Source organism: Hemicordylus capensis, chromosome 5 (assembly GCF_027244095.1).
Source record: "Hemicordylus capensis ecotype Gifberg chromosome 5, rHemCap1.1.pri, whole genome shotgun sequence".
NCBI lineage: Eukaryota > Metazoa > Chordata > Lepidosauria > Squamata > Cordylidae > Hemicordylus > Hemicordylus capensis.
The window spans coordinates 98,218,856-98,243,715 of NC_069661.1; the positions used below are offsets into that span (position 1 = coordinate 98,218,856).

General features: G+C 42.6%; 1 protein-coding gene across 6 annotated transcripts in view; it reads left to right on the forward strand.

The window, feature by feature from the left end:
• Nucleotides 1–24,860, forward strand: part of FRYL (FRY like transcription coactivator) — a 286,750-nt gene that overhangs the window by 113,195 nt on the left and 148,695 nt on the right. For all 6 annotated transcript variants that reach the window (XM_053253420.1, XM_053253414.1, XM_053253415.1 and 3 more), the window contains one exon: nucleotides 24,736–24,789. In XM_053253420.1, the coding sequence (XP_053109395.1) occupies nucleotides 24,736–24,789 (54 nt within the window). The remainder of the gene's footprint in view (nucleotides 1–24,735; nucleotides 24,790–24,860) is intronic.

Here is a 24,860-nt window from a genome sequence, read left to right on the forward strand (position 1 = left end):
TAGATTAGAAAATAAAATCGCCAGGCTTCGATTAAGGATGTGCACGGACCAGTTCGGAGGCCATTCTAAAGGCCTCCGGACCGGTCCGGACACGGGGTGGTTCGGTTCGTGAAGATGGGGTGGGGGGTTCCAATAAGGACGGGGGGGGGGGCTTTACTTACCTCTCCCAACAACCGCACCGTATTTCCTAGAGCAATCAGGCGGCAGGCTACCTCCCTGCCGCCCGCTTCAATCCCCGCTTGGCTGTGGCTCCTCCTGAAGTATTCAGAATTGGGTGGCAGGATAGCTTCCTGCCGCCCCCTTCAAAGCCCCGCTCAGCTGGCGGCCGCCCCATTAAAGACCCCTGCCGCCCCCAAGACCCCTGCCGCCCCCTTCTCCCCAGTGCCCCATTGCAAAGGGGCGGCAGGAGAACTTCCTGCCGCCCCTTTGCCTGCTCAAGCCATTTACAGCTGAGCAGGCAAAGGGGCGGCAGGGAGTTCTCCTGCCGCCCGATTTCTAAAAGGCTTCTTTTAGAAATTGGGCGGCAGGAGAACTCCCTGCCGCCCCTTTGCCTGCTCGGCTGCAAATGGCTTCTAAGAAGCCATTTGTAGCCGAACAGGCAGAGGGGCGGCAGGGAGTTCTCCTGCCGCCCCTTTGCAATGGGGCACAGGGGAGAAGGGGGCGGCAGGGGTCTTGAAGGGGGCAGCCGCGAGCCGAGTGGGGCTTTGAAGGGGGCGGCAGGAAGGTATCCTGCCTCCCGATTCTGAATACTTCAGGAGGAGCCACAGCCAAGCGGGGATTGAAGCGGGCGGCAGGGAGGTATCCTGCCACCCGATTGCTCTAGGAAATACGGCACGGTTGTTGGGAGGGGTAAGTAAAGCCCCCCTGTTCTTATTGGAACCCCCCACCCCAGTGCCGGACCGCAGCTCCGCGGTTTCATGCACACCCCTAGCTTAGATCAGATGCTAGTAAATTGAAAGACATGAAAAACAAGAAGCTGAAGAATGAAAACACCAAACAGTATCTGATCCAAAAATACCACCTCGATTCAAGGAAAATTAGAGAAGTCCTGGAAATAATAAAGCAGCAAATAACAGCAGTGTCAAAGAAGATTAGCAGATACGAAGCCAGAATTATACAACACAGGCAGAATTTCCAATTCCAGTAGAATCAGAGATGTTTCTACCAAAGCATAGAAGGAGAAACTGCAAGAATCCCAGAAACACCAAATAAAGAAGAAACAGTGCAATTCTGGGGGAAATTATGGGAAAATCCAATAGATTGTAATAAAAAAGCAGGCTGGGTGAAAGAGGTCGAAAAATGTAACCAACAAATGCAAGATCTAATAATAACACCAGAATTAATAAGCGAAAGAGTGAAGAAAATTAAAAATTGGACTGCTCCAGGTGACAATGAACTGCATGGTTTTTGGCTTAAACACCTAACAAAGCCTTCATAAACAACTATCAAAACAGTTCAATCACATTTTGCAAGAAGGTGATATTGAACAATGGCTAACAACTGGGAAAACTCATCTCATCATGAAAGACCCAGCAAAAGGTGCAGTTCCAAGTAATTATAGACTGATAACCTGCCTGCCAACCATGTTCACATTATTAACTGGAATAATAGCAGATGAAGTGATGCAACATTTATTAACTAACAAACAGCTTCCAGTTGAACAGAAAGGAAATTGCCTGAACACCAGAGGCACAAAAGACCAGCTGCTGATTGACAAAATGATTTTAGAAAATTGCAAGAGAAGAAAAACCAATCTAAGTGTTGCATGGATTGACTACAAGAAAGCCTTTGATTCATTGCCTCACACATGGATACTAAAATGTTTAGAAACAACTGGTGTCAGCAAAAACATTCAGATATTTTTTTAAAAAGCAATGAGCATGTGGAGTACACGGTTAACAATCAATGGCGAGACACTTGGACAAGTTAGCATTAGAAGAGGCATTTTCCAAGGGGACTCACTATCCCCTCTGTTGACGCTAGATCATAAGGCCAGGAAAATAATGACCATCAATCATGCTCTGCACCCCCGCAGTGATGTAGATAGGCTCTACCTCCCTCGCAGCTCAGGTGGAAGAGGAATGCTGCAAGTCCATCAAACAGTAGAGGAGGAGAAAAGAGGCCTTAAAGAATATATCAAGGACAGTGAAGAAGATGCACTTAAAATGGTCAAGAACGCAAAACTATTCAACCCCAATGAAACAAAGCAGGCCTACAAGAAAGAACAAGTCAAGAACCGAGCAGAAAAATGGAAAAAGAAGCCACTGCATGGTCAATATTTGCACAATATGAGTGGAAAATCAGACATCACCAAGACCTGGCAATGGCTTAAGAATGGCAACTTGAAGAAAGAAACAGAAGGTTTAATACTGGCTGCACAAGAACAGGCACTAAGAGCAAATTCAATAAGAGCAAAAGTAGAAAAGTCAACAACAAACAGCAAGTGCCGCCTTTGTAAAGAAGCAGATGAAACCGTGGACCACCTAATCGGCTGTTGTAAAAAGATCGCACAGACTGACTACAAAGAAAGGCATGACAAGGTAGCAGGGATGATACACTGGAACATCTGCAAAAAATACAAGCTACCTTTAGCCAAAAATTGGTGGGACCATCAAATTGAAAAAGTGGTAGAAAATGAAGATGTAAAAATATTATGGAACTTCTGACTACAAACAGACAAACATCTGCCACACAATACACCAGATATAACTGTAGTCGAGAAGAAAGAAAAACAAGTGAAAATAATTGACAGCAATACCAGGGGATAGCATAATAGAAGAAAAAGAAATAGACAAAAATCACCAAATACAAAGATCTACAAATTGAAATTGAAAGGCTGTGGCAGAAAAAGTCCAAAATAATCCCAGCAGTCATTGGCGCCCTGGGTGCAGTTCCAAAAGACCTTGAAGAGCACCTCAACACCATAGGAGCCACAGAAATCACCATCAGCCAATTACAAAAAGCAGCTTTACTGGGAACAGCCTATATTCTGCGACCATATCTATAACAACTGACAATAAAATTCAGCCATCCCAGGTCCTTGGGAAGGACTTGATGTCTGGATAAAACAAACCAGTCAATAACACCTGTCTGACTGTGTAAATAAATAAATAAATAAATAAAATACTCTGATGTTCAGCAGTGCATTGTACATAGCAGTAGGGTGCATATGCACCAATTCCATGCAAATGTATATTTACATTTGCCCAAGTCAGAACAGGGTTGAGGGGAGAGTTAGAAGGTAAAATAAACTTGGGACAACTGCAAAAAGCACAAGTAATCCTCTTATGGGGATAAACAGGCCAGAAGAGCATCCACCGGAAGGTTGGAGGGATGAGGTTCAAACTTATCTGGCCCATTGTATTCATTTTCTCTATCTCGCTCTCGCTCTCTCTCCCCACTCTGAGTCTCTGACCACTGTATTCCAGGACTTCAGAAAGATGCTTGGACTTTTAGGAAGTTTATAGGTTAGAGAGCTGTTTGGAATATCTTGAAAAAATGCAGTACGGTGGTGCAGTAGGGTCTGGTGCATGCTGTTCTTTTCTGGAACATTTGAGTGGTTTGATGCATAGCCCTGACTGACTCTGAAGCAGGTAACTGTGACTTAATTATGGGTAAGAAGAGCCTCCAGAATGTGACAATTGTGGGTCATGGTGTGCATGTGTATATGCAATTTTTAAAGTGTGATACATATGAAAGAGCTGCAAAAATTTTGCATAGCAGATACATGTAAATGTTTTTAGGGCACTGGAGAATTCCTTGCATATTGGACTAGTCAGCCCCCTGCCCCTAGCTTGTTGGTGGACAACTTCGCAACCTCTTTCATTTCTAACATTTTATCACTATCTGAGGTTTTGGTCTAAGGACAAAACTAGAGAAGGAATTAAACAAACCACATATGGTTTTTTAGTGCTTTTAAATGCAGCCTGGGTGGGGTCAATCTGAACTGGGTTCATGGCATGAGGGGGTTTAACTTTTTGCCATGAGAAACACTCTCCAAAATAGTTCTTTGCTCTGAGGTGCTGTTGCAGAAACTGACACACTTGGAAGTGATTTCCAGAGCAATGGGGTTGACCCTTTCTCATCTCCTATTTTGAAGCAGGTGTGGGAGCACAAGAGAGATATGGGAGCACAAGAGAGATAATTTTAATGCTGTCTCTAGTTTGAACCAAATTTGTTTCTTTGCTTGAGAAAATAAAATGACAAGGCCTGGCAAATTAAAATAATAATAATTAGCAGAACTTTCTGGAACACCAAAGTTTGATTGTGTTGCATGAAGATTATGAGTCAACCTTCTGTAGAAAAAATTCTCTATTGTATTGCTTGCTTGTTGAAAAGGTTGCCCTTTGACAGGCTTTTCAGCGATAAGTGATCAAAGGAAATCTAATTCATTTTCTTGGAAAATAGAATAGGTGCAATAAACCAATGTTTGCTCACCTGCTGTGCCTTTTAAATTGCCTGATTTGTTGTGGCCTTTTCATTTTAAAAAGAAAAGTCTACTACTTTAGCAGTAATAAAATATTATAGATGTGGGCATTGTACTGCTTTCTTATACCTGTTTCTGTTCTCGGTCATAGTTCAATCATGATCTAACACTGGGGCTTCTGTAAACATAATAGCTAACCATAGGCTATTATGTTTACAGGCTTCGTATTATGAGGCTTCGTAGTGGGCCATGGAAACCTAGCATGCAAACTTGCTGTGTCTCCCTGCCCTGCTTCACCAGCGAGTCTGCCTCTGATGTGACTAAGGTTACATTAATGCTGGCTATTTCTTGGAGTATCAAGTGATCTTAACCATGGTTGGCAATGATCTCTGCGACGTTGCGCGCACGCTTCACGTATCTGCGACATGCGTGCGTGCGGCCATGCGTGCGCACACGTTGCGGAGACGTGAAGCAAGCGCGTGACGTGCACATGCGCAAAAGGCTCCATGCAGCCTTTTGCACTCAAGCGGGAGAAGGGGTGGCAATGAGGTATCCTGCCGCCCCAATTACTACATAGAATACACACGCTGGAGGGGGGAAAGCGGAGGGAGGGGTAAGTAAACCCTCCCCCGCCCTTAAAGGAACCCCCCCCCCATGCCGGACCGCAGCTCTGCGGTTCCGTGCTCTGCGGTTCTGTGCACCCCTACTTTGTATAACGATTGTTTTTATGTATATGCCCTTGAAGAACAAGCCTGTATATCATGGACCATTCAACAAAGTTTTGGTACTGGAGTAATATTAGTTTTGGCTAGAGATTAACAAACTTCTCTGTTTCATAAATCATCTGGTTGAATCAGACTACCTACTAAGATGTAGAGTTGCCTAGATCTTCAGCTTCCATGGGTGCATGAAGTGTCAGAAGCCTTCATGCAATCTGAGATATTTTTGCAAGCATTGGACTGTCCCTGTTAACTTCCCTCTAATGAACAATGAAAGTGGGAAGAGGCAGGAAGTGCCTAATTATCACTAGGAAGGCCACAATAGAGTCTGTGCATCCAGGCCTGGATTATTGTGTTGATATCATCGCCACACGAGGAACTAAATGGCTTTGGCAGGCTGAATTCTGCTGAAGCCATTTATGAACCTTTTTTTTAGTCCTAGTCTGCACCTGAAGAAGAATGAGATGAGAATGAAGCAGTAGAGTTGAGGGATGGTAGAATGACTCTACTTTTCAGATTGCAAGTGGAGGATCACATTTTTAATGCCTTCCCTAAAGTGGACACATGCATGCGCACACACACACCCTGCACAAAGGAATTGGGTGGGGCTAGAATCTCTCCCTCTCTCTTAAAGAGAGCTGGTTTTTTACTTTGTGGTTTTTTAAACTTTGAAATTCATATTCCCCCTACTTGTAGACTGTTCTGCTTTCTCATTCTTCTGCATGTGTAGACCAGGCCATAGACATTCAGCTGTTTTAACAAAGCATCCAATGTGGGCCAGTTTTGTCCACACATAGAGATTCTGGCAGAAAAACTACGTATTTTTTAATGCCTAGCATATGTGTAGTGCTTCTGAGTGTGCAAGTGTATTTACATATTTTGATGTAATGCTTGCAAGTTAAAGGAGCTGCGAGTTAAGGGAGTATTAGATTGTGAACCACTTGGGGACAGGGATCCATTTTCTTTGAGTACTTTATGACTCTTCTAAAATAAACTGTTTTGAGTACTTATTTGAAAAGTAGCATCCAAAAACAAATATATAGTATTATTGCCATATTGTAGCTGAAGCTGAAAAGGGCGGCTTGCCTAAGGCCACTTGGTGAGTTCATGACAGAGATGATATCTGAACCAAGGGAGTCCTGTTCCTCAATTCAGTTTTCTATACCAGCTCTTGGCATTTGCTATTGTCTTTAGTATTTTTTATTATACTTGAACAAAAATCCTTTAATTGCTGTATAATTCATTAATAAATGCTCCAGATCTTCAGCATTTTTACATAATCATTCTTAAATTTCTTATCTCCCCTTAGTAACAATAATTTTCTTTGTACATCCCAGTAGGCCAGTTCACTCATATGGAGCCAAGATTAAAACTTGCTAGTCAGCCATTATTTGTGGGGTGACTTTACTCTCTTGTGCTGTGCCTTTTCAGGAGATGCCAGTAGTGCCCCACTGCTGCTCATGCCTCCTGCTCCTGCCCAGCAGAAAGGGGGAAGCTACTCCTCTCCTGAGTTCAATCTCTTGAATCCTTTGTGGCTCATGCACACACTCTCTTTCTCTTGTGTGTCTGTGGCAGAAAGATGATCTTTGTGTTGGCCGCAACATTAGCCTGGGTGTGGAGGGATGGCAAGCAGGTGCTGTTCCTGGTAAGCAGGTGTGGATTTATGGAACTCTCTCAATGTGCACAGAATTGCAGCCCCAGTGTGTAAACAGCTTTTCTTGTTTAACATTCCAGTTGCTACCAGTTCTTATTGCATTTTTCACAACCAGAGAATGATTAAGGAAGATACTTTTCACATGCATTGTTCAATAATTAACAAAGGATCTTCTTGTACCACTAGCACCATGTGTTACATGGGAGTGGCGTGCCGCAAGATTTGTTTTTGTGAACAGCTCTTTTTGCTCAAAATCATAAATGGTTCTAACTCTTCTCAAATTTTTTGTGCTTTAAGTTTTTGCTGCTTTGCATATTGCTGGTTAATAAATCTTTGGCTTCACACGTTATAGATGTACCTATAACGTTAATACCACCATGACACCCACAGCTGTAATAGACTCAATTTTAATGATTTAAATCACTAGTCAGGAAGATTCTATTTAATCAGCATTTTCTAGTGATTCTTGTTGTTTAATATAACCTTAATACATATTCAGGGATAGATGTAGGTTTCATTTTTAGGAGATATATAATAACTTATAAACTATAGTAGTATATGAAGTACATACTATAATATAATGTGCCTCTCCTATCCTTTGCATCTCTCCTCTTCCTCACTCAGATCTACTCCATCCCCATGAATCCTCTATTCATGCATTGATCATCTTTAGCCCAATTCAGACATTATGCTGTATGAGTGTATAGATGTCTACTAGTGCACACGTTTGTGTGCATGACTATGCCTGGATTGATTTTAATAATGAACCTGGATACAGGCCCTTCAAATGCTTGGTACAGATAAGAGTGTACTGCTGTACCTGCATTCAACATAACATTGCATTACTGTTCCTATGTACAGATTTGTACCGATGTACACTGTACACATACAAGTATTGAACAGACCTAATGTCTTTGCACTTTTAGAGAGACTGTGGGCAAGGGATTGACTGAGTGTGTTTTGCATGTACTTCACCTGCAAAATAGGATTGGTCAGGTCTTTTATCTTTCGTCCCCATGTACTGCTGTTGATATGTTTGTAGAATATAATTAGAAGTTATGATTAACATTCATGATGATATCTTTGACCTAAGTTCTATTTTATGATTTTTTTTTGCGGGTGGGGGGGGGAATTAAGGTCCAGTTGAAATAAAAATATATGTATTTATTTTAAATACGATTGATTTTTATCAACCCTTTCATCTGTGCTGCTTTGCTGTAGGAATGTGCAGTAGTAGTAGTAGTAGTAGTAGTAGTAATTAATAATAGGGATGTGGTCCAGGCATGTTCAGTTTTGTGCACCCCCAAACAACTCTGGGTTCAGGAGTTCGATTTAAAAAAAAAATTAAAACTTTCAAGTCCAAAAACTCACTGCCTCCTGTTCCGGAGGCTTCTCTATGGCTGATGGGGTGTGTGTCTGTCTCCGGAGGTTCCCCCTCCCACTGCTTGCCTCAAGTTAGTTACAAATACGTCTGGTCCGGGTGGTTTTCAGCCTGTTCTCCGTGGCAGCGGCTATTTTGGAGGCTGCTGCACATGCTCAATGGGCCTCTGTGTGGCCAGGTCATGACCCGAACTGGGCATATTTGTAACAAACTGGTAGAGGCCAGTTGAGGAGGGAGAATCTCCAGAGATCTCCCCAAGGCTGAGGAGAAGCCCCTAGAGCAGGAGGCAGTGAGTTTTCTGACTTAAAATTTTTATTTATTTATGTAAAATAAGAGCCCCTGGTGGCGCAGTGGTAAAACTGCCGCCCTGTAACCAGAAGGTTACAAGTTCAATCCTGACCAGGGGCTCAAGGTTGACTCAGCCTTCCAGCCTTCTGAGGTCGGTAAAATGAGTATCCAGAATGTTGGGGGCAATATGCTAAATCATTGTAAACCGCTTAGAGAGCTCCGGCTATAGAGCGGTATATAAATGTAAGTGCTATTGCTTGCTATTGCTATTGCTAAAATGAACTCCTGAACCATGGGTTGTTTGGCTTGAGATCGGGCAGGGTTGGTTTGAGGCCAGCGTGACGCCGAGCCCTTGAACTGGGCATGTTCTACTTCGAGCTGGTTTGATACTGAACCTGTATGCACACCCCTACTTTGCTGTAGTTTAGGATGTTTTCTAGCTCCAGGAACCTATATTATGAGTTTGTAATGGGCTTTTGACTGCTCGAACCTGGTAATATAATTAAGGAGAAGGGGCTTGGTTCTGTTCAGTGGTCCCTCTAATTTTTTTCATCTCTGTGAGAAATTAGTTCTGTTCTGGGAGGCAGTATCAAGGCTGTGTGTGCGCATTCAGAATGGGGCCTACCTGATTCAATTTGATTGGGATCTAAAATGACCTGAGCAGACATCCAAAAACTTGTGATTGCGCACATGTGTGCCTGCCTTAGAGGGAACAGTGGTTCTGTTCTTGCTATTTTCATAGGACAAAGCAGAATTCACTGTGTTTGATGTTTCTTTAAGCTTAAGGCAGTAGATGGCATCCAAACCTTTGGTGCAATTGCATGCCATCACTGGAAACTCCTTCCAGGAACAGAAGAAACATGCTCATGGAGGGGGCCTTCCATGAGTGGAAGGTGTCTTTGCATGAACAAAACTCTCCTTTTGTGGGGAGAAGGACCTTTCAGTGTTGACATACCAAACACCATTGCAACAAAGGTTTGGATGCTATCAACTGTCTGATTACTTGTAAAACTCCCACAATAACTTCTAACTTTTGCTGTGGCTATTTAGAATTTCACACATCCACCTTCCTTTAGAGACTGCCTTCCTGCTCCATTTGATTTGAAGAAAGCTTCATCCTCATTTTAAGCAAGTTGATAACTGTAGACTCAGGGTGTGTGTATCTTAGGCTTGGACAGTTCTCACTAAGGCATTATTCCTTGAATAGCAAATAAACATTATTGTAGTATAAATTCTTAAATATGTTGTCCTTATGAGAATGTTTACTATGTGTTTAAGAAGCAAGGTTTTGTCATAAATCCCTTCTAACTGGACAGAGGGACCTTTTAAAAGTGGCAACTCTCTTCTCTTCAGCACACACACAGAGAGAGAGGACTGTTCCTAATAATCCCAGCATGTTGAGAACCGTCCCTAATCATCCCATCCGGTTCGTCAGATGCCATGTGTAAAACAGAAGGGGCAGAGTAGAGCCACTTAAAGAGCGGACAGAAGACTGTCCTAGCTGGTCAAAGAGATCAAAAGCCAAAAGAAAGATAGCACACAGGAGGTAAGAGATTCAGCGTATAGGTGCTTATATGCCAATTCCAGAAGCCTCCGAGCCAAGATGGGTGAGCTGGAGTGCTTGGTGGCTAACAAAGAAATAGATATAGTGAGCATAACAAAAATATGGTGGAACATTTAGAACCAGTGGGACACTGTTTTCCCTGGATATAAACTCTATAGAAAGGACAGGAAGGAGTGCTTTGGGGGTGGAGTAGCACTGTATGTTAAAAACAGATAGAATCTAACAAGCTAGAAAAGCTAGGAGAACCTGAGTCCTCCACAGAAAACCTGTGGACAAAGCCTGAAAGGAAATGTGCTGCTGGGGATGTGCAATCACCCTACAGATCAAAACACTTACAGTGACTGGGAGTTGCAGAAGGAAATCAGGGAGGCATCAAGGAGAGACAGGGTAGTAATAATGGGTGACTTTAATTACCCACACATAGACTGGGTAAATTCACAGTCAGGTAATGACGAAAAGATCAGATTTGTTGATATTCTGAATGACTGTATCCTAGAACAGTTGGTCATGGAACCAACCAGAGAGAAGGTGACCTTAGACTTAATCCTGAGTGGTACCCAGGACCTGGTGAATGGTGTCAGTGTTATGGACCCTTTAGGGAACAGTGACCATATTATGATCAAATTCAGCATATATGCGGAGAGAGAATCAGCAAGGAAGTCTAGCAGGGACACTTTGAATTTCAGAAGAGGAAACTTCTCTAAAATGAGGAGTCTGGTGAAAAGAAAACTGAAAGGGAAAATCAGGAGAGTCACTTCACTCCAGAATGCATGGAGTTTATGCGAAACCACAATACCAGAAGCCCAGCTAGAATGTATACCAAAAAGGAGGAAAGGTATCAATAAGTCCAGCCGGGTGCCAGCATGGTTAAGGAAGCCATAAAGGAAGCCTTTCCAATTCTGAAATTGGAAGGCCTGCCCAAATGAGGAGAACAGAAAGGAACACAAACTCTAGCAAAAGAAATGCAAGGTGACAATGAGGGAGATGAAAAGAGAGTTTGAGGAACATTTAGCTAAAAGCATCAAGGGGAATAACAAAAACTTCTTTAAATTTATCAGAAGCAGGAAACCTGCCAGGGATGCAGTTGGACCGTTAGGCAATGGGGGAGTGAAAGGGATTATTAAGGAGGATATGGAGGTTGCAGAGAAGCTAAATGAGTTCTTTGCATCTGTCTTCATGGCAGAGGATACTGAGTGTTTACCTGTTCCTGAACCGGGGTTCTTAGGAACAGAGGCTAAAGAACTGAGTCATATAGAGGTGACAAGAGATGATGTTCTAAACTTCCTGGGAAAATTAAAAACTAGCAAATCCGCCGGGTCAGACAGCATCTATCCAAGAGTCTTTAAAGAACTCAAATGTGAAATTGGCAGCCTCCTTGCAAAAATATATAACCCTACAATCGGGCTCTGTACTGGAGGACTGGAAAGTAGCCAATGTTAACACCAGTTTTCAAAAAGAGATCCGGGGTGATCTGGGAAATTGCAGGCCGGTTAGCTTAACGTTCCAGGCAGATTGATGGAAAGCATTCTCAAGGATAAAATTGTAAAGCACATAGAAAAGCAGGCCCTGCTGGGGGAGAACCAGCATGGCTTCTGCAAAGGTAAATCTTGCCTCAAGAACCTTTTGCAGTTCTTTGAGAGTGTCAACAGGTAGGTTAGGTATAAATGAAGAGTTTTCACAATGGAGGGAAGTAAGAAGTGGGCTGGGAGCTGTACTCCGACCAGCACATTTTAATTTATTCATAAATGATGTAGAAGTTGAGGTAAGCAGTGAGTTGACCAAATTTGCAGATGACGCCAAACTATTTAGGGTAGTGAAATCCAAAGTGGATTGTGAGGAGCTCCAAAAGGATCTCTCCAAACTGGGTAAGTGGGTGGCAAAATGGCAAATGCGCTTCAATGTTGGCAAGTGTAAAGTGATGCACATTGGGACGAAAAATGCTAACTTCACATATACGCTAATGGGATCTGAACTGTCGGTGACTGACCAGGAGAGGGATCTTGGGGTCATGGTGGACAGCTCGTTGAAAGTGTCGACTCAATGTGCGGCAGCTGTGAAAAAGGCCAATTCCATGCTAGGGATCATTAGGAAGGGGATTGAAAATAAAACTGCTAATATTGTAATGCCCTTATACAAAACTATGGAGTGGCCACACTTGCAGTACTGCGTACAATTCTGGTCACCATGCCTAAAGAAGCACATTGTAGAACTGGAAAAGGTGCAGAAGAGGGCAACCAAGATGACCAGGGTCCTAGAATACCTTTCTTATTATGCAAGGCTATACCTGGGGCTTTTTAGTTTAGAAAAAAGATGACTTTTTTCATGATAGACATGTCTATCATGATTTTTCATGATAGACATGATAGAGATCTATAACATCCTGAATGGTGTGGAGAAAGTTGATAGAGAGACATGTTTCTCCCTCTCGCATAACACTAGACCTAGGGATCATCCTATGAAATTCATTGCCAAGAAATCTCAGACCAGCAAATGGAAGTATTTTTTCACACAACGCATAATCAACTTGTGGAATTCTCTGCCACAAGATGTGGTGACAGCCAACAACCTGGTTGGCTTTAAGAGGGGTCTGGATAACCTCATGGAGGAGAGGTCTATCAATGGCTACTAGTTTGATGGCTATAGGTCACCTCCAGCATCAGAGGCAGGATGCCTCTGAATACCAGTTTCAGGGGAGTAAAAACAGGAGAGAGGGCGTGCCCTCAACTCCTGCGTGTAGGCTTCCAGCAGCCTTTGCTGGGCCACTGTGCGAAACAGGATGCTGGACTAGATGGGCCTTGAGCCTGATGCAGCAGGGCTGTTCTTATGTTCTTAAGTGTGACTTTCTCCAACAGCACTTGCATCTGAACACTAATAAAAAGAATTTACTGTTTCTTGTGTTCATACCTTCAGTAACCTTCTCAGATTCCTTCTTTGCTTGTCCTATTAACTTGCATATTGTTTTGCCAGAATTTGAGCTCAATGTCTCACCCCCTTCATTTGGGAGAAATATCCTCTTCTTAAAGCAGGCTTTCTTGTCTCTCAATGTGTGGGTTCAGACTTACAGGTGAAAGTCGGAAAATTAGAATATTGTGCAAAAGTCCATTAATTTCAGTAATGCAAATTAAAAGGTGAAACTGATATATGAGACAGACGCATTACATGCAAAGCGAGATAAGTCAAGCCTTAATTTGTTATAATTGTGATGATCATGGCGTACAGCTCATGAAAACCCCAAATCCACAATCTCAGAAAATTAGAATATTACATGGAACCAATAAGACAAGGATTGAAGAATAGAACAATATCGGACCTCTGAAAAGTATAAGCATGCATATGTATTCAGTACTTGGTTTGGGCCCCTTTTGCAGCAATTACTGCCTCAATGCGGCGTGGCATGGATGCTATCAGCCTGTGGCACTGATGAGGTGTTATGGAAGACCAGGATGCTTCATTAGCGGCCTTCAGCAATTCTGCATTGTTTGGTCTCATGTCTCTCATCCTTCTCTTGGCAATGCCCCATAGATTCTCTATGGGGTCAGGTCAGGCGAGTTTGCTGGCCAATCAAGCACAGTATACTGTATACTTTTGGTTACAGGACCATTCCTTAGTATGTTCCAAGCACCTTGTTTAAAATGAAAAGGTTTTAATGCATTGGTTGCTACTTATAGGTTTATAAGCTGTTCATTCATAATCCAAGGCTATTTAGATTTCTTCCTCAGTGAGCTTCTTTGTCCGAAGACATCTTTGTAAAAAGCAGGAGTAAAGACACTTAGACTGTTTAAAAGAGATTTTTTTCCTGCAGAATATTTAAAAGGCACCTGATTTTAAGGGAAAACTCATAAATGCTGTTGTTTGAAAAAGCCTCTGAAGATTCCATGAAAGCCTAATTGGGATTCTGAAACTTGTGCGGAATGTAGCAAATCTATAGGGTGTGTGTGATCCCTCCTCACAGAAGGATTAGCATTTACAGCTATTTTTGCTGGCATTTTGTGTTTAGATTTCTAAGGATGGATGTATAATGGACAGGTTGAGCTTTGGATATGTAATTTTTAGTGTATGAAAACACTTCTACCATTTTAAAATGGCTTAATCTACGAATGTGGTGCATTCATACAGGAAACGGAAAAACTTTCAGGCTTTTGAGTGGCGCCTCCATATCTGTTACAGCTTTCCGTTCACTAGCTGCCAGTCCTCATCCTTTCTTTGTAACCAGGAAGGTGGAGGCTCCTGGGAGTTCACACAGGAGTTTTGCTAGCTAGAATTCCTGTTGCATAATTCTTTCTCTGTGCTATGGCAAGAGTAATGTATTTTGAGTTGTGGAAGCCTGTAGGCAGAAATGGAGCAACCCTGAGGGCCAACGAACATGCCATTAATCAAAAGTAAAAAGATAATAATAATAAGAAAAATGTATCTCTGACATAGAAAAGAATGGCAAAATAGCATTTTAACCACTTTCTATACATGTGTAAGGTGACTAGACTACTATCTACAGATCCTTCTTAGAGCGAACTCCTGTCTGTTTCAGCTAGTACAGCAGGGCTGCTCAAATTTAGCCCTTCTGCAGATGTTGGCGTATAACTCCCATAATCCCTGGCCACTGTGGCTGGATATTATCGGAGTTGTAGTCCAAAAAAAGCCTGGGGCGGGGGCTATGATGAGCAGACCTCTAGCAGAGGGTCTTTCTACAGGGGTGCATCCTCCCACAGTTCTATCACACAAAGGAGAGATTAGATGATTATTCACAAAAGATTGAGGAAGAATCCCTTTGAAGTGGTGGTATCACAACCTTTTGTAATGGGTGAGGAGAACTAACATACTCTTAAAGTGGCAGTAATATAGTTGACACTTGAAGAAGGAGTGGGCTGCAAAAAAATAAAATTAGCTAACATTGCGAATACATTGGCTCAGCCATTTTGACAAGAGATGGATCTCTCGGTGGCTTCTGATACCATTGACCATGGTATCCTTCTGGATCTCCTGACGGAGTTAGGGATTGGAGGCACTGCTTTGCAGTGGGTCCACTCCTATTTCTCAGGCAGATTCCAGTTGGTGGAGCTTGGTGACGGTTGCTCTTTGAAACGGGAGCTATTATATGGAATCCCTCAGGGCTCCATTCTATCACCAATCTTTTTAACATCTACATGAAACCACTGTGGCAGGGTCATCAGGAGATTTGGTTCAAGGTGTTATTAGTATGCTGATGACACCCCAATCTATTTCTCTGTATCATCATCAGGAAATGACTTTCATTCCCTAAATGCCTGTCTATAGGCAGTAATGGGCTGGGACAACAAATTGAAGCTGAATTCAAGCAAGACAGAGGCTTATTGTGGGGGATCAGAATTTGTGGGATGAGTTAGATCTCCGTGTCCTGGATTGGGTTACACTCCCCCAGAAGGAACATGTATGCAGCTTGGGAGTGCTCTTGGATCCAGGCCCCACCCTGGTATCCCAGGTGGAGGCTATGGCCGGGGTGCTTTCCATCAGCTTCGGCTGATTTAACAGCTGCTTCCATTCATTGAAGAAAACGATCTCAAAACAGTGGTGCATCAGCTGGTAACCTCCAGGCTCGACTATTGCAATGCACTCTACGTGGGCTGGCTTTGTATGTAGTTCATTCTGCAGCCAGACTGGTCTCTGGAATAACTCTCCAAGACTATATTATGCCTGTTCTCAAACACTTGCATTGGCTGCCAATATGTTTCTGGGCAAAATACAAAGTGCTGGTTTTTACCTTTAAAGCCCTAAATGGCTTATGTCCAGGTTACCTTCGAGAACGCCGCCTTCTGTATGATCCCTATTGCACGTTGAGGTCAACTGGAGATGTCCATCTCCAGTTACCACCAGCGCATCTGGTGGCATCTTGGAGCCAGGCCTTCTCTGTAGCTGCTCCTGTCCTATGGAATGCACTCCTAGCAGATATCCATAGTCTGGGCTCATTGTTGGCCTTCAAGCGAGCCCTAAAGACTTACTTGTTTGGCCTGACCTTCCAAGGTTTTGAAATTGTTTTTAAGTATTTTTAATTTATTTTAAATGGATCTGAGCAGTTTTAGATTTGTTTTCATATTGTTTTTGAATGCTCTTTGTTGTAGTATTTTACCTGTTGTGCACTGCCCAGTGCCTTTGGATGGGGCGGTATAGAAGTGAAATGAAATAAATTAAATAAATAAATAGAGCTTGATTTTAGTTCAGATGAAAGACTGAATACTGTTTCAGTGTTCATGAAGAGGAAAGGACTGGAATGTGTAGGTTTTATGTTCAGGATGTATATTAATTTTATAGTCATGCTTTCAGACTGGCCCTTCCACTAGGCAGACCTAGGCAGTCACCTCGGGCACCAGTTCTGGGGTCTAAGTTGTGCCATTGAGTGAGTGTCAACTCCTGGTGACCACAGAGTCATGTGGTTGTCTTTGGTAAAATACAGGAGGGGTTTACCATTGCCATCTCCCAAGGAGTATGAGATGATGCCTTTCAGCATCTTTCTATATCACTGGTGCCTGATATAGGTGTTTCCCATAGTCTGGGAAACATAGTCTGGGAAACATACCAGCGGGGATTCGAACCGGCAACCTCTTGCTCCCTATCCCTAGGTAAGTTACTTCCCACTGCACCATTAAGCGGCTATAGTTCTGGGGTGGAGGCTCATAAACAGTACCTGAATATAGCACTGCCAATTATTCATTGTTTCCCTCTTTTATTGCACCTCTGAAGTACTGCACAATGATGTAAGACTGTAAGATGTAATACTGCACCCTGCTCCCTAAAGGGCCTGCACATTCTGCACCAGGTCTTCTTTCTTCATGGCACCTCATCTCCCAATAAGCAGCTGGTCTCATTAGCTGCACCCCCTCTCTTGAATATGAATTGCCATCCTCTGCATTCATTTCCAAAAACAAATTGCCTCAGATTGGATTTCCAGATTAACAGCAGCATCTTTTCATCTCTGAAGTGTTTGCATTTTGCCTCCATAATAGCCTGGGAACTCTCTCCCACTGTATCCTCAAATCATTGAGGGCTAAATCATCCACACAGGCTGGTCATTTGACCTCATGAATGAACAGCCTGCATGACTCAAGTGAAAGCTGGGGCTCCATGCTTCTCGGCTGTGGGGTGCCAAAATCAAACTTTGCCTAGGGTGCCGAAAACCCTAGGAGTGGCTCAGCCTGCTCAACACTAATTTCTCTGTTTTATTATAAATACTTTACTTTAGCATTCAGTTAAATTTAGCCTGAAGAATTCAGCCTTCATTCTTGTGGCATTTTAATATCTTTATAATATTGTAAAAGAAAACCACAGGGCTCTGTGGGCACCAGGAGTCGAAATCAACTTGATGGCACACTTTACCGTTAAGGGGGATATTCTTGGCATTAAACAATCTCCAGATTTTGGAACTGTCTCAGTTGAGCAACCATGAATGCTTTCAACTCATATCTACTTAATATCTAAAAACCAAGAGAATTTTTCTCTATGCCAGTTCCATCTAGATCCTTTTAGTATAAAGAGAGACACATATTACTGGTGTGTACATATTTTGTAAGGAGGCTTAGAAAGGACCACAGCTGCATTTGTCCCTGAGGGAGATGGAGGAAGAGAATGACTGTGGCTGCATATGCCGGAAGAGGGTTCATCTCTGACTTTGTTCTTTCAATTTTCCACCCATATTTTAACTATCTGTTCCTGGGCAAATATTCATTTTTGACCGCATGCTCATTGGAACCAGTTACCTGGGAGTCAGATTTCTAGTGGAGACTCTTGTATGTTCCTCAGTGGGTGAAAACCAGGAAGGGGGGAGCTAGTGCACATTGGCAGTATTGCTAGAACAAGTTGTGCTGCTCTCACACAGCTGACTGCTTTGGCATATGCTGACCACTATGATAGCAGCAGGGAGCATCTGTTCTTGCTGTAGGGACTGTCAATAAAATTTCATCCTAAAGGGATATCATACTTTGGCAAATGTATGAACAGAATGTCAACAAGAAAACCAGTAATGAAAAGCAAATGGAAAACTGCTTTGTATAACAGTAGGGGTGAAAAGGCAATAAATTCATACTGGAGTTTCCCCCCCTCTTTTGCTTTTGTGTATTATTAAACAAACAAACAAACAGCAAGAAAGATAATGCAAAAGTAAATAAGCAGTTCTCAGCAGAAAAAAATACCGGTTTGCAAGATTCAAAGGAATTTGTACTTGCTTATGTGATGAAAACTTGTAGTGGGGACAAGCTAAATCATTCATAAATGACCTTATTCTGGGTCAGGGTTTTGTACATAGCAGAGCAGTTCCCTCACTGCGACCTATTGAAAATCAGCCCTCGACACAAGCTAGCTGTAGTGGGGAAAGTGAGTACATGGTTTAGGCCAGTGTTTCTCAACTGCCGGTCCGTGAGGTGTTGGGTACCAGTCCATGAGGCATCACTAATTAAAAAATCCCACACACACACCCCAAGCATTTTTAATACCGCCGGAGGCCACCACCAAGAGCTCTCTGAAGCTCATTTCCAGGCAGCCCTTGCTGCTGGATAACATTCATTTCGAGGAAGCAAAATGAATGTTATCCAGCAGTAAGGGCTGCTTGCCTAGAAATGAGCTCCAGAGAGCTCGCTTGGGCTCTGTGGACCCTGGGCCCCACCCTCTTTGTGCATGACAGGGCAAGGGAGCAACTTCTTTACTAACTGCTGGTCTGGGAAACTGCACATGAAGAATGTACCAGTCCATGACTCCAAAATCGTTGAAAAACACTGGTTTAGGTGATGTGTATGATTCTCAGAAGGACAGGCACGGTGTCTTTGTTGCATGGATTTATATATTATTAAGTTTGATATATTGTTAAATTTTTATCCCACCTCCCATTAAAACAATCTCAAAGTGGTTTACAAAACATTTAAAACAACATAAGACTATAAAACAGTTGCACAATAAAATATCAAATTAGAAAATAAAAATACAAATCTAATTTTTAAAAATGTAAAAAGCACATACACAGTAGGACCATAAAATACAGAGCAGCAGCAACAAAAACACTCATTAAAAAACCTGGGTAAAAAGTCAGTATTGCGCATCATTGGATTGTCATCGGAAAGGTCATGCTGCCCTCTGACAGGGATCAGTGGCGGGAGTGGCTAAACGTAGGAAGCTGCATTATACCAAGTCAGGCCATTGATCTATCTAGTTCAGTATTGTCTTCACAGACTGGCAGCGGCTTCTCCAAGATTGCAGGCAGGAATCTCTCTCAGCCTTATCTTGGAGATGCCAGGGAAGGAACTTGGAACCTTCTGCATGCAAGCATGCAGGTACTCTTTCCAAGGGTAACAGCTTACAGTGCTCACACGTGTAGTCTCCCATTCACATACAAACCACGGTGGACCATGCTAGCAAAGGGGACAATTCATGCTTGCTACTATAAGACCACCTCTCGAGAGCAGAGGTGCTCAACTCAGGCCCTTCAGCTGTTGAGCTACAACTCCCATCACCCTTGACTATTTGGCTACTGTGACTGAGGTGATAGGAGTTGTGGTCCAGCAACAGCTGGAGGGTTGAAATTGTGCAGCCCTGCTCTAGAACAGTGGTCGCTGGTCAGGAGGGGCAGTACCCCCCCCCCCCAAACAAAAACAAACAAGCTAATAATGGATCAGACTTAACAGCAGCCATGGAAACCTTCAGATCAGGGAACTTCTTCCAGTCCCTTCTCTCCTGCCTGTAATTTCTTGTTTTGGTCTTACTGGCTGGAACAGCTGCTACTCAAGCTGCTCCAGCCAGTATGTTTCCTAGGGGGCTCCTCCTGGCACTGTCCCCAGGAAGAACTAAAATAATGGGTTAAAATTGTACTTCCTGGTGGCTTCAAGGAGTATATTTTAAAATACATTTTCCCCTTCTTCTTGGGGGCAATGCTAGGAGGAGCCCCCTAGGAATCAGATTGGCTAGAGCAGCTTGAGTAGCAGCTGTTTCAGCCAGTAAGACCAAAAGAGGAAGTTGCAGGGAGGGAGCAGGCGGGGCTGGAGGAATTTGTCTGCTCTGAAGGATTCCCGGGTTGCTGGCAAGTCTGATCTTTCACTATCTTGTTTCTTTGGTGGGAGGGGCCATGCGATCCCTTCTGTCCCTCTTTCTGCTTTTTGCCCTTCTTTTCTGCTTTTTGTCTGCTCTTCTCCCTGCGTTTTGCCCTGTTTTTGTTTGTTTGTTGCTTTCTATCTTCTCCCCACACAACAAATCTTTTCTGTTTTCCTCAATGCTTGGGTAAATACCCAAGCCTGCTGGCATGAAGGAAGGGAGGTAGGCTTCTCCCTCTGTGAATAGGTTCTCCCCTGCCTCCCCCCTCCAAAGCCCACCAGCCTCTACTGCTCTAGAACATCTAGTATGGGAGAGTAACTTACTCCTGGCACTGATCCCTGTCAAGAGGGCAGCGTGACCTTTCCGATGACAATCCATAGAATAAAGACATAGTGCCTGCCCTTCTGAGAAACATATAATAATCACCTAAACCATGTACTCGCTTTCCCCACTATAAGTTTTCACATAAGCAATTGAAATTTCCTTTGAATTTTGAAAACTGGTCTTTCCCCTGCTAACAGAGCAAAGAGGCATCTTTTTAAGTGGTGGATCTCTTATTGATTGATTTGATTGACTTGATTGATAGCATTTGTATACCACCCAAAACACAAGTCTCTGGGTATTTTACAACAAAACAATATATTAAGCAGGGGAGAGCAACTGTTCCTATCCAATCCCAGCACAGCATCCTTTCAGTGGTTGTTTCTGGTGTCTACCTTTGTTTCTTTTTAGATTGTGAGCCCTTTGGGGACAGGAACCCATCTTTACGTATTTAATACTTATTTTTCTGTGTAAACCATTTTGAGAACTTTAGTTGAAAATGGTATATAAGTAGTAGGTGGAAGAACAAAGGGGTGGCAAAAACCTGACATTATTATAAAAATTAGGGGAGCGAGGATTTTGCTTTACGATAGTTTTCTCTTCCTATCCAAGATCATGTGGCAGGAAAGACTGGAATGGGGAGAGAAGTCAGTACCAGGCCAGCTGAAACCTGTGGGGGAGATGGCCCTGCACCTCACTGCCTGCACACATGCTCTCACCCAGCCTAGTTCCTGGCCAGGAAGGAAGCTAAGGAGTTAACCTGGGAGGCTGGAGAAGTCTCATCCCTTTCTGGCTGCACTGGCTTCTGCTGCTTGTCCTGGTGTAGGGGAGTGAGTGAATGAGACTTGGTTAAACAGTGGAGGCATTTGAAAACAATTAATTCAAATTATAGGACCATAATATACTGTATATACATATATACAGTTTGGTTTGACACTTTGGTTTGACACTTTGCTGTAAAGTTCTGGTTTGTTGGATGGGGAAGAGGGAAACATTTGGGGACAGGGGGAGCACATCCTACCCTTTGGAGTCATCCCTGATCAGTGCTCTGGATCCACCACACCACAACATTGTTTAAATGAATACAGGCAAAAATGAACATGTTAATCTGTACGATCCCCACCGCAAGTTATGGTCATCTGAGGAGGTCGGTCTCCAGTTACCACCGGTATGTCTGGGGGCTACTCGAAACCAGGCCTTCTCTGTAGCTGCTCCTGGGCTGTGGAATGCACTCCTGGCAGAAATTCATGGTTTGGAATCATTGTTGGCTTTCAAGAGAGCCCTTAAAACCTATTTGTTTGGTCTGGCCTTCCAGGTTTTAAAAATTGCTCTTAAATGTTTCTGTTTTGATGATTTTGAACTGTTTTAAAAATTGTTTTTGTATTGTTTTAAGATGATTGTTTTAAATGGTTGTTCGCTGGTTTTTGTTTTGATGTTGTGCACTGCCCAGAGCCTTTGGATGGGGTGGCATAAAAATGTAATAAATAAATACATAAACAATTTACAACCCTTTAAAAATTGAATTGGTACAAAATAAAAGTTCATACTGTTGGCTTAGTGCATATCATCGTAGGCTGTGTGCAGGAGAGAGTGTTTTGGACACTGAAGTCTTAGTCTGAGAATTTTCCATGGCTTCTGCTCAAACTGACTTTGTAGGCTTTTGTAACTGTTCATGCTGTACCTTGGAAAAGCCTAAAATACGACTCAAAATATGATCACTATTGTTGTAACAGAAGTATATTCATTCCAAGTTTGTCTACCTTTCAGGAAGCATATGTGCTGTTAAGTTCACTCTTCTTTCTCTCCTTCAAATCCTAAAGAATGCTTAGGATCTTCTTTTTAAGGTGTATTTTTTTTAAAAAAAAATACTCAACTAGTAGTGAAAGGATGTAGTCCCAGAGGGGAAAAAAAGTCTACCACCTCCTACTTAGCTTTAAATAACATTTTTCTCTTTCTTTTTTGGAAAGGGTGTGCTGCCTCTTTCCAGAATTAGAATGAACAGTTTGTTTTTGTTTCTCCTTCCAGCAAGACTCTTGGGAGTGAAAATACTTAAGGAGAAACTGCCTGCTATTTAGTATAGTTGGTTTCACACCTCTGTTGATTTACATAGGGCTAGGGAAGGTGAATAATAAAATCTAGGAAAATGGAGGAAACAGTCTCCTCAATACATGGCTGATGGGCTTAGTAGGTCATAGATTGTGAAAGTCTGCTCTACTTGAAATTGGTACAGCTTGTACAACCTACTGAAAGTGGAGGGGGATAGTTTAAACCCCATACCTGGCTCCTAAAGTTTGCAAACATTTGCCCTGGAGTTAAATATTTTCTTGAGGGATGTGAAACTTGCTTTCTCACTGCATGGGTTGTGGCATTTTAATAATTTCTTCTACTCAAGAAAGTCAAAGGTTCAGAATCTTATTATTTTTAGTATATAGTGTTAATGAGGGAGTGCTGTTGTACTTCTTTTTCAGGGATCTTTTATGCAAAGGTTATAAAACAGACAATTTTTTCAGAAAGTCACAACCACAGGCTTAAATTTAAAAATCCATTTTATAGAATACAGATCGAGGCTTGGAAAACAGAACAAGCGGGACATTCCCATGTTACATAGAACACGAAAGATGGTCCCGGTGTCTTGGCACACTTAATTTCTGCTATGTGGATTCTTCGATGTGTATTTAATGTTTGACTCACTATATTGAAGGGTGGGTGAAAAGAAAAAGGTAAGGAGGGAACGTACGGCAGAGACAGATCCAGGCAGGATTAGGCAAAAGGGAAAGGCAGGATCTGTTACAGGGGTCCTTAAGGAGAGTGGAAAGTGGAGAAGGATTGACCCAAACAAGTTTGGGGAGAGGAAGTGGATTGAAGATCAGGGGACTGATACAGATCTAACCCAGCAGAATCGGAAGTGTAATGGAAAAGATTGGCTCAAAGGGCTGGAGAGGGGAGCAGAGTGAGGGGCATGTAAAGCCCAAATAAATTTGCAGAGATAAAGTTAATAGAGCCCATCCAGACTTCCAGAAAGGGCTGAGGAGTGAAGCGGAAAGGAAACCTGAACAGGCTTGGGTATAGGGATTAGGAAAGAGCAGTGAAGCTCTTTGTTTTGAGAAGGGAAGGCCACAGCATAGCTTCCCTGTTATCAAGTGAACTTCAGGGTGGGGTTCTATCCTGGGAAATGAAACCTGAGGAGGTGCCTGTCCTTTTGTCACCAGGGGGCCACCTCAGTGGGTGTGGGTGGGTGGGATGGATGGATGGTGCTTCCCCTGTAAAAACTTTGTAAAACACTGGGGAAATGGAATTGAAAAGGAGTGAGACAAAGGAATAGCTTATCTTGATAACAAAACTGGTTTTAGGAAATTGTTCTGTTAGCCTTTGGGCTTTGGAGGACTCTGAGCAGGTGATTCAATGGTTGTAATGCCTGGAGGAATGTGAAAAATGTGTCGAGAAAAAGAGAGGTTATAGAGGCCTGGTCTGCATGTCTTGATAATGCCTTTGAGGGACCATGCGGGAATGTGGTTTCAGGGTGTCGGGAAGTCTTTTGCAGACTTGCATAAAGATCAGATACAATAGCCATTCTATGCTTGATTCCCTAGGCTGCACTCTAGCATATGTGCTGAACATTGTTTCTTCTTATTGCTCTCAGAAACAGATCAAGCCATGCCCAGCACCTCTTGTGGGGTGCTCAGGGGGTGAACAGACAGTCCAAAATTGGGACCCCATAATAATCGCATAGCAAACATAATATTCTCATTTTTACTTTGCAAAATTTATTTACTTAACAAATTTCTATACCGTTCTAACTTGCATCTCTGATCAGTTTACAATAAAAATATCATTAAAACAAAGTTAAAACATTAAAACAAACCAAAATTTAAAACATGTTAAAAGTTTTAACTATTAAAATTGGAAAACTAATTAAAAGCCTGGGTGAACAGATGTGTCTTGACTAAGCTTTTAAAAGTTGTCAAAGATGGGGAGGCTCTTATTTCAACAGGGAGCGCATTCTAAAGCCTCGGGGCAGCAATGGAGAATGCCTGTTCCTGAGTAGCCACCAGATGAACTGGTGGCAACTGTAGACGAACCTCTCAGGATGATCTTAATGGGCGGTGGGGATCATTGCGAAAATGACAATCTCTTAAATACCCTGGGCGTAGGCTTTATAGGTTATAACCAGCACCTTGTATTTTGCCTGGAAACTTGCTCCTGAAATGGTAAAAATAATCCTTAAACACCATCTAAGAAGAAAGAAAATATCAGTTTGAATTACCTGACATTTAAGTACTTATGAATGCTTAATCGACTGTCTGTTGACTTAATGCTTTAATTTTATTATTCGAATTCTAGGAAAAGCTCTTGTCCAGATCTCTTCAGAGAGGTGAAGATCTTCAATTTGACCAGGTTGGGGATGCTTTCTTTTAAAATTTTGTTGCTAGTCTAGAAAATAGATTCTGTTTTTGACAAATCATTTT